Source organism: Salvelinus namaycush, chromosome 8 (genome assembly GCF_016432855.1).
Source record: "Salvelinus namaycush isolate Seneca chromosome 8, SaNama_1.0, whole genome shotgun sequence".
Taxonomy (NCBI): Eukaryota; Metazoa; Chordata; class Actinopteri; order Salmoniformes; family Salmonidae; genus Salvelinus; species Salvelinus namaycush.
Window position 1 is genome coordinate 51240108 of NC_052314.1, and position 18440 is coordinate 51258547.

The 18440-nt window shown below is 44.0% G+C and overlaps 1 protein-coding gene across 1 annotated transcript in view; it reads right to left on the reverse strand.

The window, feature by feature from the left end:
• Window positions 1-13581, reverse strand: part of fbxo41 (F-box protein 41) — an 80366-nt gene extending 66785 nt beyond the window's left edge. Inside the window, exons 1-3 of the mRNA XM_038999011.1 lie at window positions 13381-13581; window positions 12985-13296; window positions 12367-12596 (exon numbers count right to left, since the gene is read on the reverse strand). Coding sequence (XP_038854939.1) covers window positions 12367-12596; window positions 12985-13296; window positions 13381-13581 — 743 coding nt within the window. The remainder of the gene's footprint in view (window positions 1-12366; window positions 12597-12984; window positions 13297-13380) is intronic.
• Between the last annotated feature and the right edge of the window lie 4859 nt (window positions 13582-18440).

Below are 18440 nucleotides of genomic sequence, written 5' to 3' on the forward strand. Positions count from 1 at the left end.
CATCTTGTCACTTCGCTGCACAACACATCAGCTGTATGTGAGCAGGCAAAAAATACTTTCTAAGCCAAACCATATCATAACCGCTACACACAGCCTACATCGCTGCCACAATATTAGCTAAAGTAACATCATAGTCAACATAGTTCTATTAGCTAACACGTAAGTAAACCCATGCATTAACATTGGTGTGCAGTCGGTAAGCAGTTTAGCACTTACACAAAAGCTTACCTTGACTTGGAAGAGTTCTAGTGTTGTATTGGATAGTCCTAGCCAGCTAGCTAACATAGCATCCCTATGTTTGAGTAGGCTGAACTAGCTACCTGAATTTGCTAGCGCTCACTTGCTTCTCCTTCATTTTGGAAGACATTAATTTGTTCAAAACTGTTCAACAACTGTCTTTCTTGCTCTTTGAATCAACTACGCCACATTTTATGCACTGCAGTGCTAGCTAGAGCTTATGCTTTCAGTACTAGATTCATTCTCTGATCCTTTGAATGGGTGGACAACAGGTCAGTTCATGCTGCAAGTTGTCATAATTACTATGCAAGTCTATGGAAGGGGGTGCGAACCATGAGCCTCCTAGGTCTTGTATTAAAGTCAATGTACCCAGAGGAGGACAGAAACTAGCTGCCCTCCGGCTACACCATGGTGCTACTCTACAGAGTGCTGTTGCAGCTACGGTAGACCATTGCAAAAGTGTGTTTTAATCAATTATCTGGTGACGTGAAAATATTCAGTATATAGTTTTATCTAAAAAGGATCACTTTTTAAACGTTTAAACATTTTGTATGCATGCATGTTAAATCCTTAACAGCAGAGCAATTATTTTGTAAACAGCTGAAATGTATAGGCATTTCTTATATTACAGGCTTGCTTTACTACCTATTTCTGTTAGGGAATGCCTAATCTGAAGTGCGTGTGTGCAATATCTCAAGTTGCCCTTGCATTCCTTCTAAATAATAAAAATGTTTTGAAAAATTTCTTACTTTGGCAATGGGTAAAGTCTACAAAAACAAAAGTCTGTTCATAACAAACTCTAGTTTTAGAAACAGACAACTGCATAGAGATCAAATGTTTCATAGATGAGAAAATGTGTAGAATGTCACCCGGAATCCATCTTGCTCCATCTTCTCCCTTCTCCTACTTCCTCATTACCATTACTCTCACCACCATGTCTACATCCGGTGAAATATCTGGCTCATTGTTCTACCAGTGCTAGTAGTATGTAGACATTTTGTTTAACTTGCTACCTAGCTCTGTATAATATGAATGACACCGTATGATGACATTACTGTACTTTTATATTCGTCTGAGAGGGGTAAACGTTTATTTTTTTCTATGCTAAAGCTATGTGATAAGGCAAATGTTAGTAGTAGCTGTACCACTGGCTGTTGTCTTGCGGCTAAATCTATGAGTGTATAAAAGGAGAAAATACACCATTTAAAATGTCTACACATGCTTGTGAATGGTTGCAGTGTAATACGGTGGATGAAAAGTTGCTTGTATAGTTTAATAGTTTGCATGCTTACTGGCTAAAGGCTATGATGATATTAATGAAGAACAATTGGACCTGTGGCGCTGGAACATCACGTCACTATGTCCTCGATCCCCTCTCTCAGCATGTGACATTCTGTTGCTAATGCAAATCGAAAAGTTTATGTACATGCAATGTCATTTGAATTCCATTGTTTCAACCCTCTTCAGTCTGAATAAGCCCCTAGTTGCCCTGCTATCTACTACTACAACAACCCCTGTGGCTTTCCTCATGTCCCTTGACCTTCATTTCAGATCACAGCAGGAAGAGTTTAATGACTCTCCCATCCAATCAACTGCGTAAACGCTCCATGAACAGCCAATCATCACTGCTCACAGTGACATGGCCCAGGCTATTATTGGACAACTTTCATTTACCCAATGAAAGCACAGCGCTGGCATTACAATGCAAATGACTTGGGCAATCTGCTGCCTTTTACTTGATAAGATCAAAGTGGGTTATGAAAAGAACATCTCTCTTCCTGATTTCCTGGCACAATGTGTTAGGTTACTGAGTTGCCAAGCCAGTAAACCTGAATAAGTCATCTAATATAAACTCAGCAAAAAAAGAAACGTCCGCTCACTGTCAACTGCGTTTAATTTCAGCAAACTTAACATGTGTGAATATTTGTATGAATATAACAAGATTCAATAACTGAGACATAAACTGAACAAGTTCCACAGACATGTGACTAACAGAAATGGAATAATGTGTCCCTGAACAAAGGGGGGGGTCAAAATAACAGTCAGTATATGGTGTGGCCACCAGCTGCATTAAGCACTGCAGTGCATCTCCTCCTAATGGACTGCACCAGATTTGCCAGTTCTTGCTGTGAGATGTTACCCCACTCTTTCACCAAGGCACCTGCAAGTTCCCGGACATTTCTGGGGGGAATTGCCCTAGCCCTCACCCTCCGATCCAACAGTTACCAGATGTGCTCAATGGGATTGAGATCCGGGCTCTTCGCTGGCCATGGCAGAACACTGACATTCCTGTCTTGCAGGAAATCACACACAGAACAAGCAGTATGGTATTGTCATGCTGAAGGGTCATGTCAGGATGAGCCTGCAGGAAGGGTACAACATGAGGGAGGAGGATGTCTTCCCTGTAAGGCACAGCGCTGAGATTGCCTGCAATGACAACAACCTCAGTCCGATGATGCTGTGACACACTGCCCCAGACCATGAGGGACCCTCCACCTCCAAATCGATCATGCTCCAGAGTACAGGCTTCGGTGTAATGCTCATTCCTTCGACGATAAACGCGAATACAACCATCACCCCTGGTGAGACAAAACCGTGACTTTGCCAGTCCTGTCTGGTCCAACGACAGTGGGTTTGTGCCCATAGGCAACGTTGTTGCCAGTGACGTCTGGTGAGGACCTGCCTACAACAGGCCTACAAGCCCTCAGTCCAGCCTCTCTCAGCCTATTGCAGACAGTCTGAGCACTGATGGAGGGATTGTGCATTCCTGGTGTAACTCAGGCAGTTGTTGTTGCTATCCTGTACCTGTCCCGCAGGTGTGATGTTCGGCTGTACCAATCCTGTGCAGGTGTTGTTACGTGGTCTTTAAGGGAATTGCTCAAACATTGGCACATTCTAAGATCCGATGATGGTCCGAAAACACATTACCCATACTTTTCCTTGGTCGTATTCTCGCGGGGCCAGAAACCTCAGAGATGAACTGGTAAACTCTGATTTACCATTCCAAGATATCCCTGCACAATGTGTATTCGCGCCCCTACTGGATGGAATCTACAAGTGTAATGGCTGTGCTCAATGCAATGGCACTTATAAATGTAGATCCTTCACACACACCCAATCAAAGGTGTAATTACGTGCTCCACTAAGGCAGTTATTTATCTTATAAACTTGTCTTTCTGGTAAAAAATGATGTGGGTAAAACAAAGCGCGAAGTACGTCTCGAAGCATCGTTGCACCATTAGGTGCAAAAACTCGACTTACCCAGTTGCGGCCCACTTTTTGGAAGAAAACCACTCGATTTCGTCTATGTTATATTGGCATCGAACATGTCACCCTCCCTAGGAGAGGGAGGTGACCTCGACAATTTGCTGTTAAAACAAGAGGCTGCTTGGATCTTTAAAAGACCCTTGCTCCCTTCGGTCTCAACGTAGACTTTGATCTGAAGCCATTCTTGTGATTTTGCTATTGTAAAATGTTTGTAGGGTTACTTAATGTTAGATCCCTCACTTCAAAGGCAGTTATAGTCAATGAACTAATCACTGATCATAATCTTGATGTGATTGGCCTGACAAACATGGCTTAAGCCTGATGAATTTACTGTGTTAAATGAGGCCTCACCTCCTGGTTACACTAGTGACCATATCCCCCGTGCATCCCGCAAAGGCGGAGGTGTTGCTAACATTTAAGATAGCAAATTTCAATTTACACAAAAAAAAAATGACGTTTTCGTCTTTTGAGCTTCTAGTCATGAAATCTATGCAGCCTACTCAATCACTTTTTATAGCTACTGTTTACAGGCCTCCTGGGCCATATACAGCGTTCCTCTCTGAGTTCCCTGAATTCCTATCGGACCTTGTAGTCATAGCAGATCATATTCTAATTTTTGGTGATTTTAATATTCATATGGAGAAGTCCACAGACCCACTCCAAAAGTCTTTCGGAGCCATCATCGACTCAGTGGGTTTTGTCCAACATGTCTCTGGACCTACTCACTGCCACAGTCATACTCTGGACCTAGTTTTGTCCCATGGAATAAATGTTGTAGATCTTAATGTTTTTCCTCATAATCCTGGACTATCGGACCACCATTTTATTACGTTTGCAATCGCAACAAATAATCTGCTCAGACCCCAACCAAGGAGCATCAAAAGTCGTGCTATAAATTCTCAGACAACACAAAAATTCCTTGATGCCCTTCCAGACTCCTTCTGCCTACCCAAGGACGTCAGAGGACAAAAATCAGTTAACCACCTAACTGAGGAACTCAATTTAACCTTGCGCAATACCCTAGATGCAGTTGCACCCCTAAAAACGAAAAACATTTGTCATAAGAAACTAGCTCCCTGGTATACAGAAAATACCCGAGCTCTGAAGCAAGCTTCCAGAAAATTGGAACGGAAATGGCGCCACACCAAACTGGAAGTCTTCCGACTAGCTTGGAAAGACAGTACCGTGCAGTATCGAAGAGCCCTCACTGCTGCTCGATCATCCTACTTTTCCAACTTAATTGAGGAAAATAAGAACAATCCAAAATTTCTTTTTGATACTGTTGCAAAGCTAACTAAAAAGCAGCATTCCCCAAGAGAGGATGGCTTTCACTTCAGCAGTAATAAATTCATGAACTTCTTTGAGGAAAAGATCATGATCATTAGAAAGCAAGTTACGGACTCCTCTTTAAATCTGCGTATTCCTCCAGGGCTTAGCTGTCCTGGATCTGCACAGCTCTGCCAGGGCCTGGGATCGGGAGACACTTAAGTGTTTTAGTACTATATCTCTTGACACAATGATGAAAATAATCATGGCCTCTAAACCTTCAAGCTGCATACTGGATCCTATTCCAACTAAACTACTGAAAGAGCTGCTTCATGTGCTTGGCCCTCCTATGTTGAACATAATAAACGGCTCTCTATCCACCGGATGTGTACCAAACTCACTAAAAGTGGCAGTAATAAAGCCTCTCTTGAAAAAGCCAAACCTTGACCCAGAAAATATAAAAAACTATCGGCCTATATCGAATCTTCCATTCCTCTCAAAAATTTGAGAAAAAGCTGTTGCGGAGCAACTCACTGCCTTCCTGAAGACAAACAATGTATACGAAATGCTTCAGTCTGGTTTTAGACCCCATCATAGCACTGAGACTGCACTTGTGAAGGTGGTAAATTACCTTTTAATGGCGTCAGACCGAGGCTCTGCATCTGTCCTCGTGCTACTAGACCTTAGTGCTGCCTTTGACACCATCGATCACCACATTCTTTTGGAGAGACTGGAAACCCAAATTGGTCTACACGGACAAGTTCTGGCCTGGTTTAGATCTTATCTGTCGGAAAGATATCAGTTTGTCTCTGTGAATGGTTTGTCCTCTGACAAATCAACTGTACATTTCGGTGTTCCTCAAGGTTCCGTTTTAGGACCACTATTGTTTTCACTATATATTTTACCTCTTGGGGATGTTATTCGAAAACATAATGTTAACTTTCACTGCTATGCAGATGACACACAGCTGTACATTTCAATGAAACATGGTGAAGCCCCAAAATTGCCCTCGCTAGAAGCCTGTGTTTCAGACATAAGGAAGTGGATGGCTGAAAACGTTCTACTTTTAAACTCGGACAAAACAGAGATGCTTGTTCTAGGTCCCAAGAAACAGAGCTTTTCTGTTAAATCTGACAATTAATCTTGATGGTTGTAAAGTCGTCTCAAATAAAACTGTGAAGGACCTCGGCGTTACTCTGGACCCTGATCTCTCTTTTGACGAACATATCAAGACTGTTTCAAGGACAGCTTTTTTCCATCTACGTAACATTGCAAAAATCAGAAATTTTCTGTCCAAAAATGATGCAGAAAAATTAATCCATGCATTTGTTACTTCTAGGTTAGACTACTGCAATGCTCTACTTTCCGGCTACCCGGATAAAGCACTAAATAAACTTCAGTTAGTGCTAAATACGGCTGCTAGAATCCTGACTAGAACCAAGAAATTTGATCATATTACTCCAGTGCTAGCTTCCCTACACTGGCTTCCTGTTAAGGCAAGGGCTGATTTCAAGGTTTTACTGTTAACCTATAAAGCGTTACATGGGCTTGCTCCTACCTATCTTCCCGAGTTGGTCCTGCCGTACATACATACGTACGCTACGGTCACAAGACGCAGGCCTCCTAATTGTCCCTAGAATTTCTAAGCAAACAGCGGGAGGCAGGGCTTTCTCCTATAGATCTCCATTTTTATGGAACGGTCTGCCTACCCATGTGAGAGACGCAGACTCGGTCTCAACCTTTAAGTCTTTACTGAAGACTTATCTCTTCAGTAGGTCATATGATTGAGTGTAGTCTGGCCCAGGAGTGTGAAGGTGAACGGAAAGGCTCTGGAGCAACGAACCGCCCTTGCTGTCTCTGCCTGGCCGGTTCCCCTCTCTCCACTGGGTTTCTCTGCCTCTAAACCCTATTACAGGGGCTGAGACACTGGCTTACTGGTGCTCTTTCATGCCGTCCCTAGGAGGGGTGCGTCACTTGAGTGGGTTGAGTTACTGACGTGATCTTCCTGTCTGGGTTGGCGCCCCCCCTTGGTTTGTGCTGTGGTGGAGATCTTTGTGGGCTATACTCGGCCTTGTCTCAGGATTGTAAGTTGGTGGTTGAAGATATCCCTCTAGTGATGCGGGGGCTGTGCTTTGGCAAAGTGGGTGGGGTTATATCCTTCCTGTTTGGCCCTGTCCGGGGTTATCATCGGATGGGGCCACAGTGTCTCCTGACCCCTCCTGTCTCAGCCTCCAGTATTTATGCTGCAGTAGTTTGTGTCGGGGGGCTAGGGTCAGTTGGTTATATCTGGAGTACTTCTCCTGTCTTATCCAGTGTCCTGTGTGAATTTAAGTATGCTCTCTCTAATTCTCTCCTTCTCTCTTTCTTTCTCTCTCTCGGAGGACCTGAGCCCTAGGACCATACGTCAGGACTACCGGGCATGATGACTCCTTGCTGTCCCCAGTGCACCTGGCCTTGCTGCTATTCCAGTTTCAACTGTTCTGCCTGCGGTTATGGAACCCCTACTTGTCCCAGACCTGCTGCTTTCAACTCTTAATGATCGGCTATGAAAAGCCAACTGACATTTATTCCTGATTATTATTTGACCATGCTGGTCATTTATGAACATTTGAACATCTTGGCCATGTTCTGTTATAATCTCCACCCGGCACAGCCAGAAGAGGACTGGCCACCCCTCATAGCCTGGTTCCTCTCTAGGTTTCTTCCTAGGTTTTGGCCTTTCTGCATTGCTTGCTGTTTGGGGTTTTAGGCTGGGTTTCTGTACAGCACTTCGAGATATTAGCTGATGTACGAAGGGCTATATAAAATAAACTTGATTTGATTTGTAGGCTTATGTAGCCAAATTGTATCTATGATCGTACGCTATCCATTTATGTTTTTTGTATGCTATTTTAATATGAGAATTAACCAATGATATCAGGCCACACCTGGCCATGATTACAGACACCGGTGTGTCTTTTGACACTATATAAATGAGTCATCCCGCAGTGTTTGTCATTATACCCTGATGAAGACAGCTTGTCTGTCGAAACGTTGGATATAAATATTTTTGCATCTGAGCTCCTGGAGTGTGCGGCTCTCCTTTATTTTTTTAAGTGTTCCACTCCGCTAGCCAGCACCTCGCCTAAATAGGTGTGCCTTTCTTTCGCCTCTAGGTTACACGTGGTCTGCCACTGCGAGGACGATCAGCTGTCCGTCCTGTAGCGCTGTCTTAGGCGTCTCACAGTACGGACATTGCAATTTATTGCCCTGGCCACATCTGCAGTCCTCATGCCTCCTTGCAGCATGCCTAAGGCACGTTCACACATATGAGTAGGGACCCTGGGCATCTTTCTATTGGTGTTTTTCAGGGTCAGTAGAAAGGCTTCTTTAGTGTCCTAAGTTTTCATAGCTATGACCTTAATTGCCTACCGTCTGTAAGCTGTTTAGGGTCTTAACGACCATTCCACAGGCGCATTTTCATTAATTGTTTATGGTTCATTGAACAAACATGGGAAACCGTGTTTAAACCCTTTACAATAAAGACCTGTGAAGTTATTTGGATTGTTATGAATTATCTTTGAAAGACAGGGTCCTGAAAAAAGGACGTTTATTTTTTTAATAAATATACACACATATACAAAGAATAGCAAGGAGCATCTTAAGAGAAATTATGCCTAGGTTTTCAATTCCGATCTGTGAGTCTATTAGCGAGCACACACACCCGTGATGATTACATTGAAATTACTGGGGTGGCTTAGGTTAACTAAATATCACATTACATTTTTATCCTGAGGCAAAACTTTAGTTGCGTAACCCTGAAATGATTTATGTTATCGCAAATTAGTCTAAAAGACCCTATTTCGGACTGTAGTGGCTGACTGTGTTGAAGTAAAGAGGTTGACTTTCTCTGCTTGCCTATTCTATAAATGATTGAATACAATATCGTGGTTGCTAGAAAATTATACCATCCCTTGACAAGGAGATCTAATAACATTAATAATAACGCTTATATTAGGCCCATATATTTTCATCATTTTATGTGGAAACGGCCTAAACCAAATTTTCAAGACACTAGACGGTTCAAAAATATCATAAAATGATCATTTAATACGACAACTTGTATATCTCCCATCATGCTGAGAAGACGCCGCGGCCATCTTTTAGCCATCGTCAACCACACCGCTGAGTCATCTTTTGCGGCTTAGCCTGAACATTCACAGTCTGTGATGCACTTTTTCCATCTCTGCAGCTAGCCTACATTTCAGTGTCAGAAAGACCTTACCGTTGAGTTGGCAGCTTTTCTTCCACGCAAGGAGGGCCAATGGGCCGCATCCCAAATGGCACCCTACTCCCGATGTAGTGCACTACTTTTCAACATGGACCATAGGGCCCTTGTCAAAAGTAGTGCCGTGCATAGGGAATAGGGTGCCATTAGGTAGACGACCAATGTCTTTGGCATAACGGAGAAAGTCAAAACAACTCAGACAAATGGTAGTTGTGTCTACGACCTTCGTAGAGGGTGCCTTAACGACAGGATATTCATCACTCTTACAACATAGTCATTTGGCAGACACAAACTTTATCCAAAAGCAAGTTAAAGCATGCATCAAAATAAGGCGGCTGAAACAACGAGAGCTTGAAAAAGCGAACGCATCTTTTCAAAATTGAGTGATATTACCACTGTGCTGGGATAGTCCCATCTCTTAATACCTGAGATGTTGGCCTTGGGCCTCCACTCTCATATACCGACACTGGCAGGCTGTGTGTTTTTGGTTTTACTATCCTTGTGGGGACCAGAAGTCCTCACGTGTGTGTATATGCGTGTGTTTTTACTATTCATGTGGGGACCAGAAGTCCTCAAGGATAGTAAAATAAGGAAAATTATTGCAAGTGAAGCCATTTCACCAGTTCCCACAAGAAAAAAGGCTATTTTAGGCTTAGGGGTTAGGGAAAATAGGACATTGAATGGGAATCATTTGTTTGTTCCCCACATTGAAACTGTGCACGCGCTGTGTGCAATGGTATGTCCGGTGCGATGGCAGTAATGTGGCCATGATGACCTCCCAGGCCTTGCTCTGGAGAGTATCTATCCGTCTACCTATTATCTAGCCCTGATTAGCAGACTAACTGCTGAGTTAGAGAGAGAGGGAGGGAGGGGTAAGGACAGACAGAAAGAGGAAGGGGTTGCTTTAACATCCTACACTGTGCAATGATGCTCTGTGTGCCTCTTCTATTAACGTTCCAATGCATCGTTAATGCTACCTGAGCTTAACTTACAATGCCAATCTTTTTCATTTAAAATCAGGGAGTCAATCATTTGACTGGTGTCTCTTACAAGGGAGTCCTGCATCTACAATTTCATAAAACACATCAACAATCAAATACGATATAAAACAAATAAAATAAAGCTCGACATAAATTGAACAGATAAATATACACAAAACAGTCAACAAAAGACAAACACATTCATCATGATAAGAATCCTCTGTTCACTGCCTGAACTGCCCAAGGGACACGAAAGCATTTACTCTAAATGTATTTCGGAGATCATTCCAGACATGTGGAGGAAGATAACTAAAAAAGGTGACTTACCTAACTTGTAGACACCAAAAGGAGTCTCCAGAGTTATCAAACCCGTTCACAGGGTTGGTTAACTTGGCATTTTAAAATCTTAACAGTGAAGTCCAGTAAGTCGGAAGCTTGTGGAGCAAAGAGCGTAGTGACGTGATCTACTAGACTTCAAAAGACGTCCAGACAACCTTCTGGTAAAGAACACAGTGATGAGTAATAAAACTATTTCCCGTGATAAAGCAAAGGGCGCGTTGAAAAACGACATCCGGGGGTTTAAAAGTAGAGGCAGCTGCACTTTGATAAAACGGTTTCACCCTAATCAAGAACAGGTAGAAAGGATGACTGCACAATCTGCTTCCTGCTGACTAGACACACAATATCTGTTTCCGTAAAAATAGCCCACTTTCAATCTTGGTTTAACAAGCTCATTCGTATGTTTTATAAACTGTAAATCATTACAGAACCATCCGATGACTCAAGACGTAATCCATCTAAGTGAGACAATCTTACTCGCATGAAACAAACCCTAAAACTGAACCACCACAAAGTGTGCCAGCTATGCGCTCACATTCCCCATTCGCCCTGAATTAACTAAGTGTAATGACTATGCCTTGTTGAAGCTTCCCCAAACACAGTAGGCCAGGTGGTTTGAGCCTTTGAGATACCGGTCCAAATTGTCGCCTATTGGCCAGATGTTGCTGTCCAAGCCCGCCCTTCAGCCTGACTGGCCAATGAGCATGCTGAAGCACTGAGTGACATGGAGACAGCGGCCAATAGGCACGCTCCAGGCACTGAGAGTTATGGAGACGGCAGCAAGGCCACATCTGGAGGACCGGACGTCCACAGAGAATCACACCATCAAAAGAGAGAGTGTGTGTGGACTGACAGGGAGAGAGAGAGGAAAAGGGAGAGGGAAAGAGAAAGAGAGCGAGAGTGGAAGAGAGCGTTGTACCATCCATGTCAGGGTCACTGTTCTGTTTACCCTCAGAGTTCAGCCATGCGTCCGTAACACTGACACAGCTGTGGACAACTGTGTGAACAGGGAGAGAGACCAAAGCACCCAGCAGCCATCATCAGCTGTGAGTTATCCACAAGGGTCCAGGCAAACACACATTCACACACGGAGTTACGGACACAATCATCACAAAGTTAAAGTCAAACAATGGGATGCCTCCCGACTGTTTGGCAGGAAAACCAGGGTCCAAACCTTCTCGGTATGTGGCACTAACAACAGCTTCTGTATATTGACTCACTTATCCACAAGGGTCCAGATAAACAAACTCACACAGGGATATCACAGCCACTAAGAATATACTGTTAAGCTAAACCTGTACAGTATATTGTCTGACTCACTTGCAACAGTAAAGAGCTACAGTAGGTAAATACATTAAAGGTTTAGAGTAGGCCTCTATTATCAGACTCACTGCTGTTTGTGGGCGAGCTCATACTGTAGGGGTGTGTCGAGTAGTCGGACAAAACAAGTATCTTATTTACACATATAGGCAATTTTCCTACGATTCTGATCCGAGTATGTTTCTTTAAAAAATATTTTCCAGTTGGCAGCGCGCAACTTTCAATCAAGTGCAAGGTGCTAGATGGTCTAAAGAACTCAACTGGCTAGTTAGCCTGTCTGTAAAGAGAAGGGCGGGCTGTACGTTTACCCTCCTTCACCGATTGGATAAAGTGAAGCTGTATTTCTCAGTCCACTTGCTTCGCTCGCTCCTCGCATGTTTCGGTCTGATCATTTAGATCGCTGCCGCATCATGTTTGCCTACTACAAAACATCATAACTCAAATGGCGAGGACGTTGGTTAGCTTGCAAGCCATCAATAGGCATAATATCTAACAAGCGGGCCGAGGGCAGGGAAAAAAAGATGAACCGCCGATGCACATTCTGACTGAGTAACAGCAAACTTTTCTGCCTGGCCCACTTGTACAAATACATGTATGGCCAGATTGGCACACCCCTATCCTACTGGTAGTAACAGTACAGCTACACTAAGCCTATACACTAAAGGTAAACCGCCATATTGTGTGACTCACTGTTGTTTGTGGGTGAGCTCCTCCTCCTTGCTGACCAGGTCCTGCTTGAGGTTGGCCAGCATCTCCACCGAAACGTCCACCTGGCGGGAGAGCTCCGACGCCTTGTCCTCCAGGTCCTGTTTCTCCTGGCCCAGCCGCTCACTCTCATGCTTGGCCCGCTCCAGCTCGCCGCTCTTCCTCTCCAGCTCCGCCTGGAGCCGGCCCACGCGTGCAGCTATCTTCTGCTCCACCTGCAATGGAGGAGGGATTTTGGTTCCAGTCCAGTGGTGGTGATGGGAAGTACTTTGTTTGAGTTTCTTGGTACATATGTAAAAAAACTGATTTTAAATGATGGAAAAAAGGGGAGAAAATACAAAAATATGTGTTTTACTTTTCTCTTCCAAAGAGGGGTAGTGGTGGGAAGAAATTCAATTAAATCAGTGTTTCCCAAACCTCTTAAGTATTCTCAGCAGTTCCACATTAGTATTCCAGAACTAGCCTGATTCAATTAATGAGCTTAGTGGCCTTGGTGATTAGGTGTGGTAGTACTGGTATACATTGAATAAGTGGAATGGCTCGAGGCACTCAAGGAGAAGTTTGGGAAACACATAAATAAATAAGTAAGATGATAACCATTACCTCCTCTGAGAGTTTCTCCAGCCTCTCGTCCAGCTCCAGACGCTCAAAGGCTCTTGCCTTCAACCTGGCCAAGCCCTCCTCATAGGCCGCCTCCACCGCGCTCGCAGCCACATTCGCCGCCACTGCCACGGCCGTGCTTTGGTTGCCGTGGGAACCGTGGGGGTCCCCGGCTGCGCTCATGGCTTTCTTCACAAAGATCTCCCCCAGGGGGAACTCTACACTGGGGATGTAGCGAGCCGCGGCGTTGGAAGTTGTGGATAAACCGCCGAGGTCGTCCGGGCAGGGAAGCTCGCGGCACGGGAAGCGGCGCTCCTTGAAGTCCCTGAAGGCGGAAGACCGGAGTTGAAGACCGTCGAAGGGGTCGTTCACGTTGTTGCTGCGGTTAATGCCGGGGACAGAAGGAGCGAGGAGAAGGTCTCCGTCGGCCACCAGGGGGAGTAGCGCAGCTGCGTCGCACACACTGTTGGACTTGGAGAGCACGTAGAGCGTCTCGTAGGTATGGTTGTACTCCAGATGGGCACGGAGGGAGGACAGCGACCGGAAGCGCTTGTGCTCCCCGCAACGAGGACAGCGGTAGGGCAGGTCCAGAGAAGCCATTCCGGGAGAGGCCGCCAGGGGGGGCCCTCACGGGGCACAGCGGCGCCGATACGCCGCGGGCTTACTACTCACCGAGTACTGGGCGGATCCTCTCATGGTACAAAAATGGTGGTGGCGAGATGAGGGTGGCGGTGGGAGTTAGATGAGGGCGAGAAGGAAGAGGGATGTCTGAGGGAGGCGAGAAGACGACCAAAGGCCATTCACGCCATCACACATACTGGAAGTCTGACACACACAGATTCAGAAACTTCTTAGGTTGTTGATTTGTTCCTCTTGTCACCGTTACTTCTGCCTCACCATTACCTTTGGCCCTGAAAGAAATAGCGAAAAAGAGTTGACATTATTTTACTTTTTTGCCTTGGAATGTATGGTGCAAAAACTAAAAACAAGTGAGCATCTACTGCATCTAGCATGAGAGCTACTTTTAGAAAAATGTAACACAGCCCGAGCTACTCTTTTCTTCTAGCTTAAAATAGGCAGTCTTCTCTTCTCCTCTGCAACTCTTCCCCAGCTCCTTAGTGCACTACTACTACTACTACTGTCTCTTGTACATTAGGTGTTATTTCTTTATACCTGGTAAAATGGTTAATAAAAAAAATCTGATTTTTTTCCCCCAAATGATGTTCAGATGCATTTCCTTGTTTTAGATTATACATTTTTACTCAACATTACAATTGTTCATAGCGAACCAACGAAATTGGATGTTCTGAGTCGATTGCTTAAATCATTAGATGGTAATTCCTCAGTGCAGAAACAATCTTCAGATAATGTTTTTATCATTTATCTGCAGATGATGTATCGAGCTCCAAAAAAAAGAATAGTAAAAGTAAGCAAACCAGGGAGTCAAATTTACATCTTTCACATATGGGATTTGACGTTCACCAAAAAGAGCCGTTCAAAAGGAGCAGCTTGTTCGCAAACAACCCATCACTATTGGCTACACGCGGAGTGATATACAAACGCCCGCACATACAAAAAAGGGGCAATATTGCTGGGAATTAAGTGGCAGATATTGTGTATGTATGGCTTTTTAAGCCAATAGTGGCAAACCAGGTGTGGGATAATGTCAATGTTGCGTTGACTAGATAGTAGGTGGGAGCTTGCAGTGTCTGATACTTGTGCGATTTGTTTAAGACAGTTTGCGGTAGAACACGTGAAAATTGCATGTACTTTCAGAATTGTTTGGCGAGCTACTGGTAGCTTGCGATCGACCTGTTGGAGACCCCTGATCGACTGAATCATTGTATTAAGTCATTTGAGTTTGGTATAGTTAAGATCTAACTAAAGCAATGGTCACCAACCTTTGAGTCAAGATCACCGAGTCAAAATACAAGCTGAAATCTACCGCACTTTTTTTTTTTTTTACATGACATAAACGTAGGCCTACGCAACATTAACCAATTAAAAACAGCTTTGTGCAGTAGGCTACCGCCCAGTACATTATCACTGCGTATTGGCTATGCTTGAATTGCCTTGCCAACGTTGTTCTTCTCAGACCATTTATTATTATTTATTTTTTATTGTAGGTATATGACACTGGTAATAGATCATGTGTTGTATTACGTGTGAGGCACATCTGAGTGAGCCTAATTTTTTCAAATTTTTACTGATGGCATCTGGTGGTCAGTCTGAGGAAAGGGGACAGTCTTCCAGCTGATGACGAAACGCAAGTCGCACTGCATTATTTCTGCCTCATGCACCAATTCATGTTGTTACTCCTATGACCAGAGAAAGTGAAACACTCCTCGATCTAAAAAAAGACAAGCCTATAATAATAATAATAATAATAATGCGAGTTTATTAGAACCCTGCTCATTCATTGCAGCTGGTTGTAGCGTGAGTGGAATTAGGGAGAACGTGCATTTTATGATTTAAATAAGTGTTGACAGTGCTGAATAACAACTTAAAACATGAACTTACTCAAATTCGTTGAGTCGCTCTTGTCATGGTTTTAAAAGTGTTTTAATCTCACAGTACCAATTTTACTTTGCATTCGAGGCTTCTTTTACAGTCTATGGCTCGGGGAAACTGTGCAGATTGGGAGATCTGAGCTATCCGATTGGCCAGCTGTAGGCCTATAGTTCTACCTTCAGAGACATAAAATGGATCAAAATGGGAACACTGAATCAAGTGCAGGAAGGCAAGGCTTTATCGTTGTTGTTTCTTTACACAAATGTTTGGAGATTGACCAGTCCGCGATCGACCGGTTGGTGACCACTGAGCTAAAGCATAGCGCTAATTGAAATACAGCCACAGAAAGCACTGATGCATTCACAGGTTTCCTAAAATAACAAATCTGCATTTCAGCCCACAAAAGGTGCTTGTTTGAGTATGATGTTTTTTGATGCAATGTGCTGCTGAGCCAACGCTGGAAACAAGAACAGACAGCACAGCAATGTGTCCCAAATGGCACCATATATGGGTCCTTTTCAAAAGTAGTGCACTATATAGAGAATATGATGCCATTTGGGACAAGCATAGTTTTAGGAGGGGACAACTGACAGGCTGAGCTCATTTTTAGAAACATCTGACATTTCAGTGAAACAAGGTCGAGAGACTGCCGAGGATGGAAATTGCTGCTGAATGAAAGGGGAATAATTATCTTGCCCTACCCTTCCCCTTCAGTGCATTGGCTTATCAGTTTATTTATTACCTTTTGGTTAGCAATAAAATATAGAACGATAGACATCTTTCGATCCTATCCTCCCCCAATTATAGATCAGAACGAGATATGATTTTGTTAAAGCCATTTCACTAGACAAGCATTATCGAATGCAGCTCCATTTAACTAATAGCCTACAAGGCTAATTCGATTATTCCTATACACATCAACGGTTAAGGGTTTTATAACAGCTAAGTGACCCCAGAAACACACAGACCAGATGGACACTGCCCGCTTTAACAGATGCAAGTAGTGGAGAGAAAAAAAAAAAATGTATCGGGAACTCGTGCCAGATTCTCTTTGTGTATGGAACGGAGAGTCTTTCTCTGCCCCCTTCCCCTGGGCTCATTCCCTTGCTCTATCACTCCCTCACCGTCTCCTTCGCTCCCTCTCTCCGATGCATTCTGAATGGATAGACGTCGGGAGCGGAGAAGTAAACATTGAGCCCATTAGTCTGTTTATTTCTGTTTACCGCCGTCCTGGCTCGCTACATCTTCAGGGCGACCACGCTAAGTAGCTAACAATGAAGTCTTGAGGGTCGACCCGGGACGCATGTCTGGTTTACCCCTGCCGCCACTGTCAAAGCCTCACAATTCTGCTCACTTTGTGGTCGTCTCACTCGACCCAGTTTTTTTTTCTTCTCTTCTTTCTGCCCTTCCTTTGCAGGCCTTTGATTCCTGATTCTGCCTGTCAAAGTCATCGCAAATCTAGCGCGGCCCGGTTGACAACGACCATAGGATTTGGCCAAAACAAAGAGCTGGGACCTGGCTTATTCCAGACAACGAGTTGATGAAAACAGCACCCAAAATGACAAAAAAAACTTCAGACCAAGCACCTCAAATCTGATCGCGTGACAACAGCAGGCTACAACAGTAGGGTCCATGTTAATGGAATTTAACAGGCCAGGGGGGGCCAGTGCCCCTGTGACAACAATTTTGGACCCCCTTGTGGCCCCCCTAAATGTGGAGTTTGAAATAATTTTTACATAGCAAAAATTTGTTATCGTTCTTTTTTTACATCCGTTATTAGACAGTAGCAACGATATGATTATGAACATGGTCTTTTGCCTGCTATGCAGTGAAGACAACGATGACAGCAATAACGTCTAATGTAACTGGCCCCTCTAACAGTACAACTGGCCCCAGCTTGCCCCCCCCCCAGTTGAAATGGTCGAGAACCGCCACTGGTGAGTCCACCCAGCCATCTGCCAATTAGAGTTCAGACGCAGAGCGCGAGGAGTCGGGCCGCTGCGGTGAACGTCACAACCGCAGGCAATTAACCTGAAAGTGATGCCCCTCGCTTAATTTAATCAAATTAATTCTGCTTGGCATTTGGTTGGTTTTCCAGCAACTATTGTGGCGTCCCCTGTACCGTCTGATCTAATGAGTGAAGCACGTTTAGCTTCAGCGCAGATTGTCTGCTGGGCTAAAAAAGTCCAGCGTGTGAGACGTTGAGGTCAGATACTGTATAAGTAGTGGGTACTTGTACTGAGTAACAAGAAGAGACTGGCGGGTTAGAGTTTCAGCTAAATCAGATCTGACAGTATTGATTGTGGTATTGACTGGTGGCCTAACATCACTGTCCTGACTCAGGACAAAACTGCACATCATTGAGTGAAACAGCCTATCCCACTGATACTAAGCACAGTTAAAACAACATTTAGCTCAAGTACATTTTTTAAAACAAACCTAAGCATCGATGCTAAATCTATTAAGCTTATAATAGATATGTTGAAACACTTAAAATCCTATAATGTTGTTGGCCACCTCTTTCTTGTTATTCTTTGGATAAATGCCACTGCAAACTACCATCATCCCCAATTTCAATACATGGTATAAAAAAAAATAAAAAAAAATCCTCAGCCACATTACATAAAGTCTTATGAGGATCTGTTAATAGGCGAGAGCAACATTAGTGTGCTGCTGCCATAGAGACAAGCTCTCCCCCACACAACCCCCTGAAGCACTGCTAGAACTTCAACTCACATATTGCAGCGCTGACAAATCTTCATGACAGGGGAATCTGAAAATATTGTGGGCAGCACAGCCGACCTCTAACCTCACCCTAGCAAAATAGCTCATCGTGATGGCATGTCCATTTCCCCTTGAACAAATTGCTTTCGTTATGATTAGCTTGTGCCGCGTTAGTGGCTCTGCCATAGATGAGCATGACGAGCTGGACAAAGAAATCCCATCAG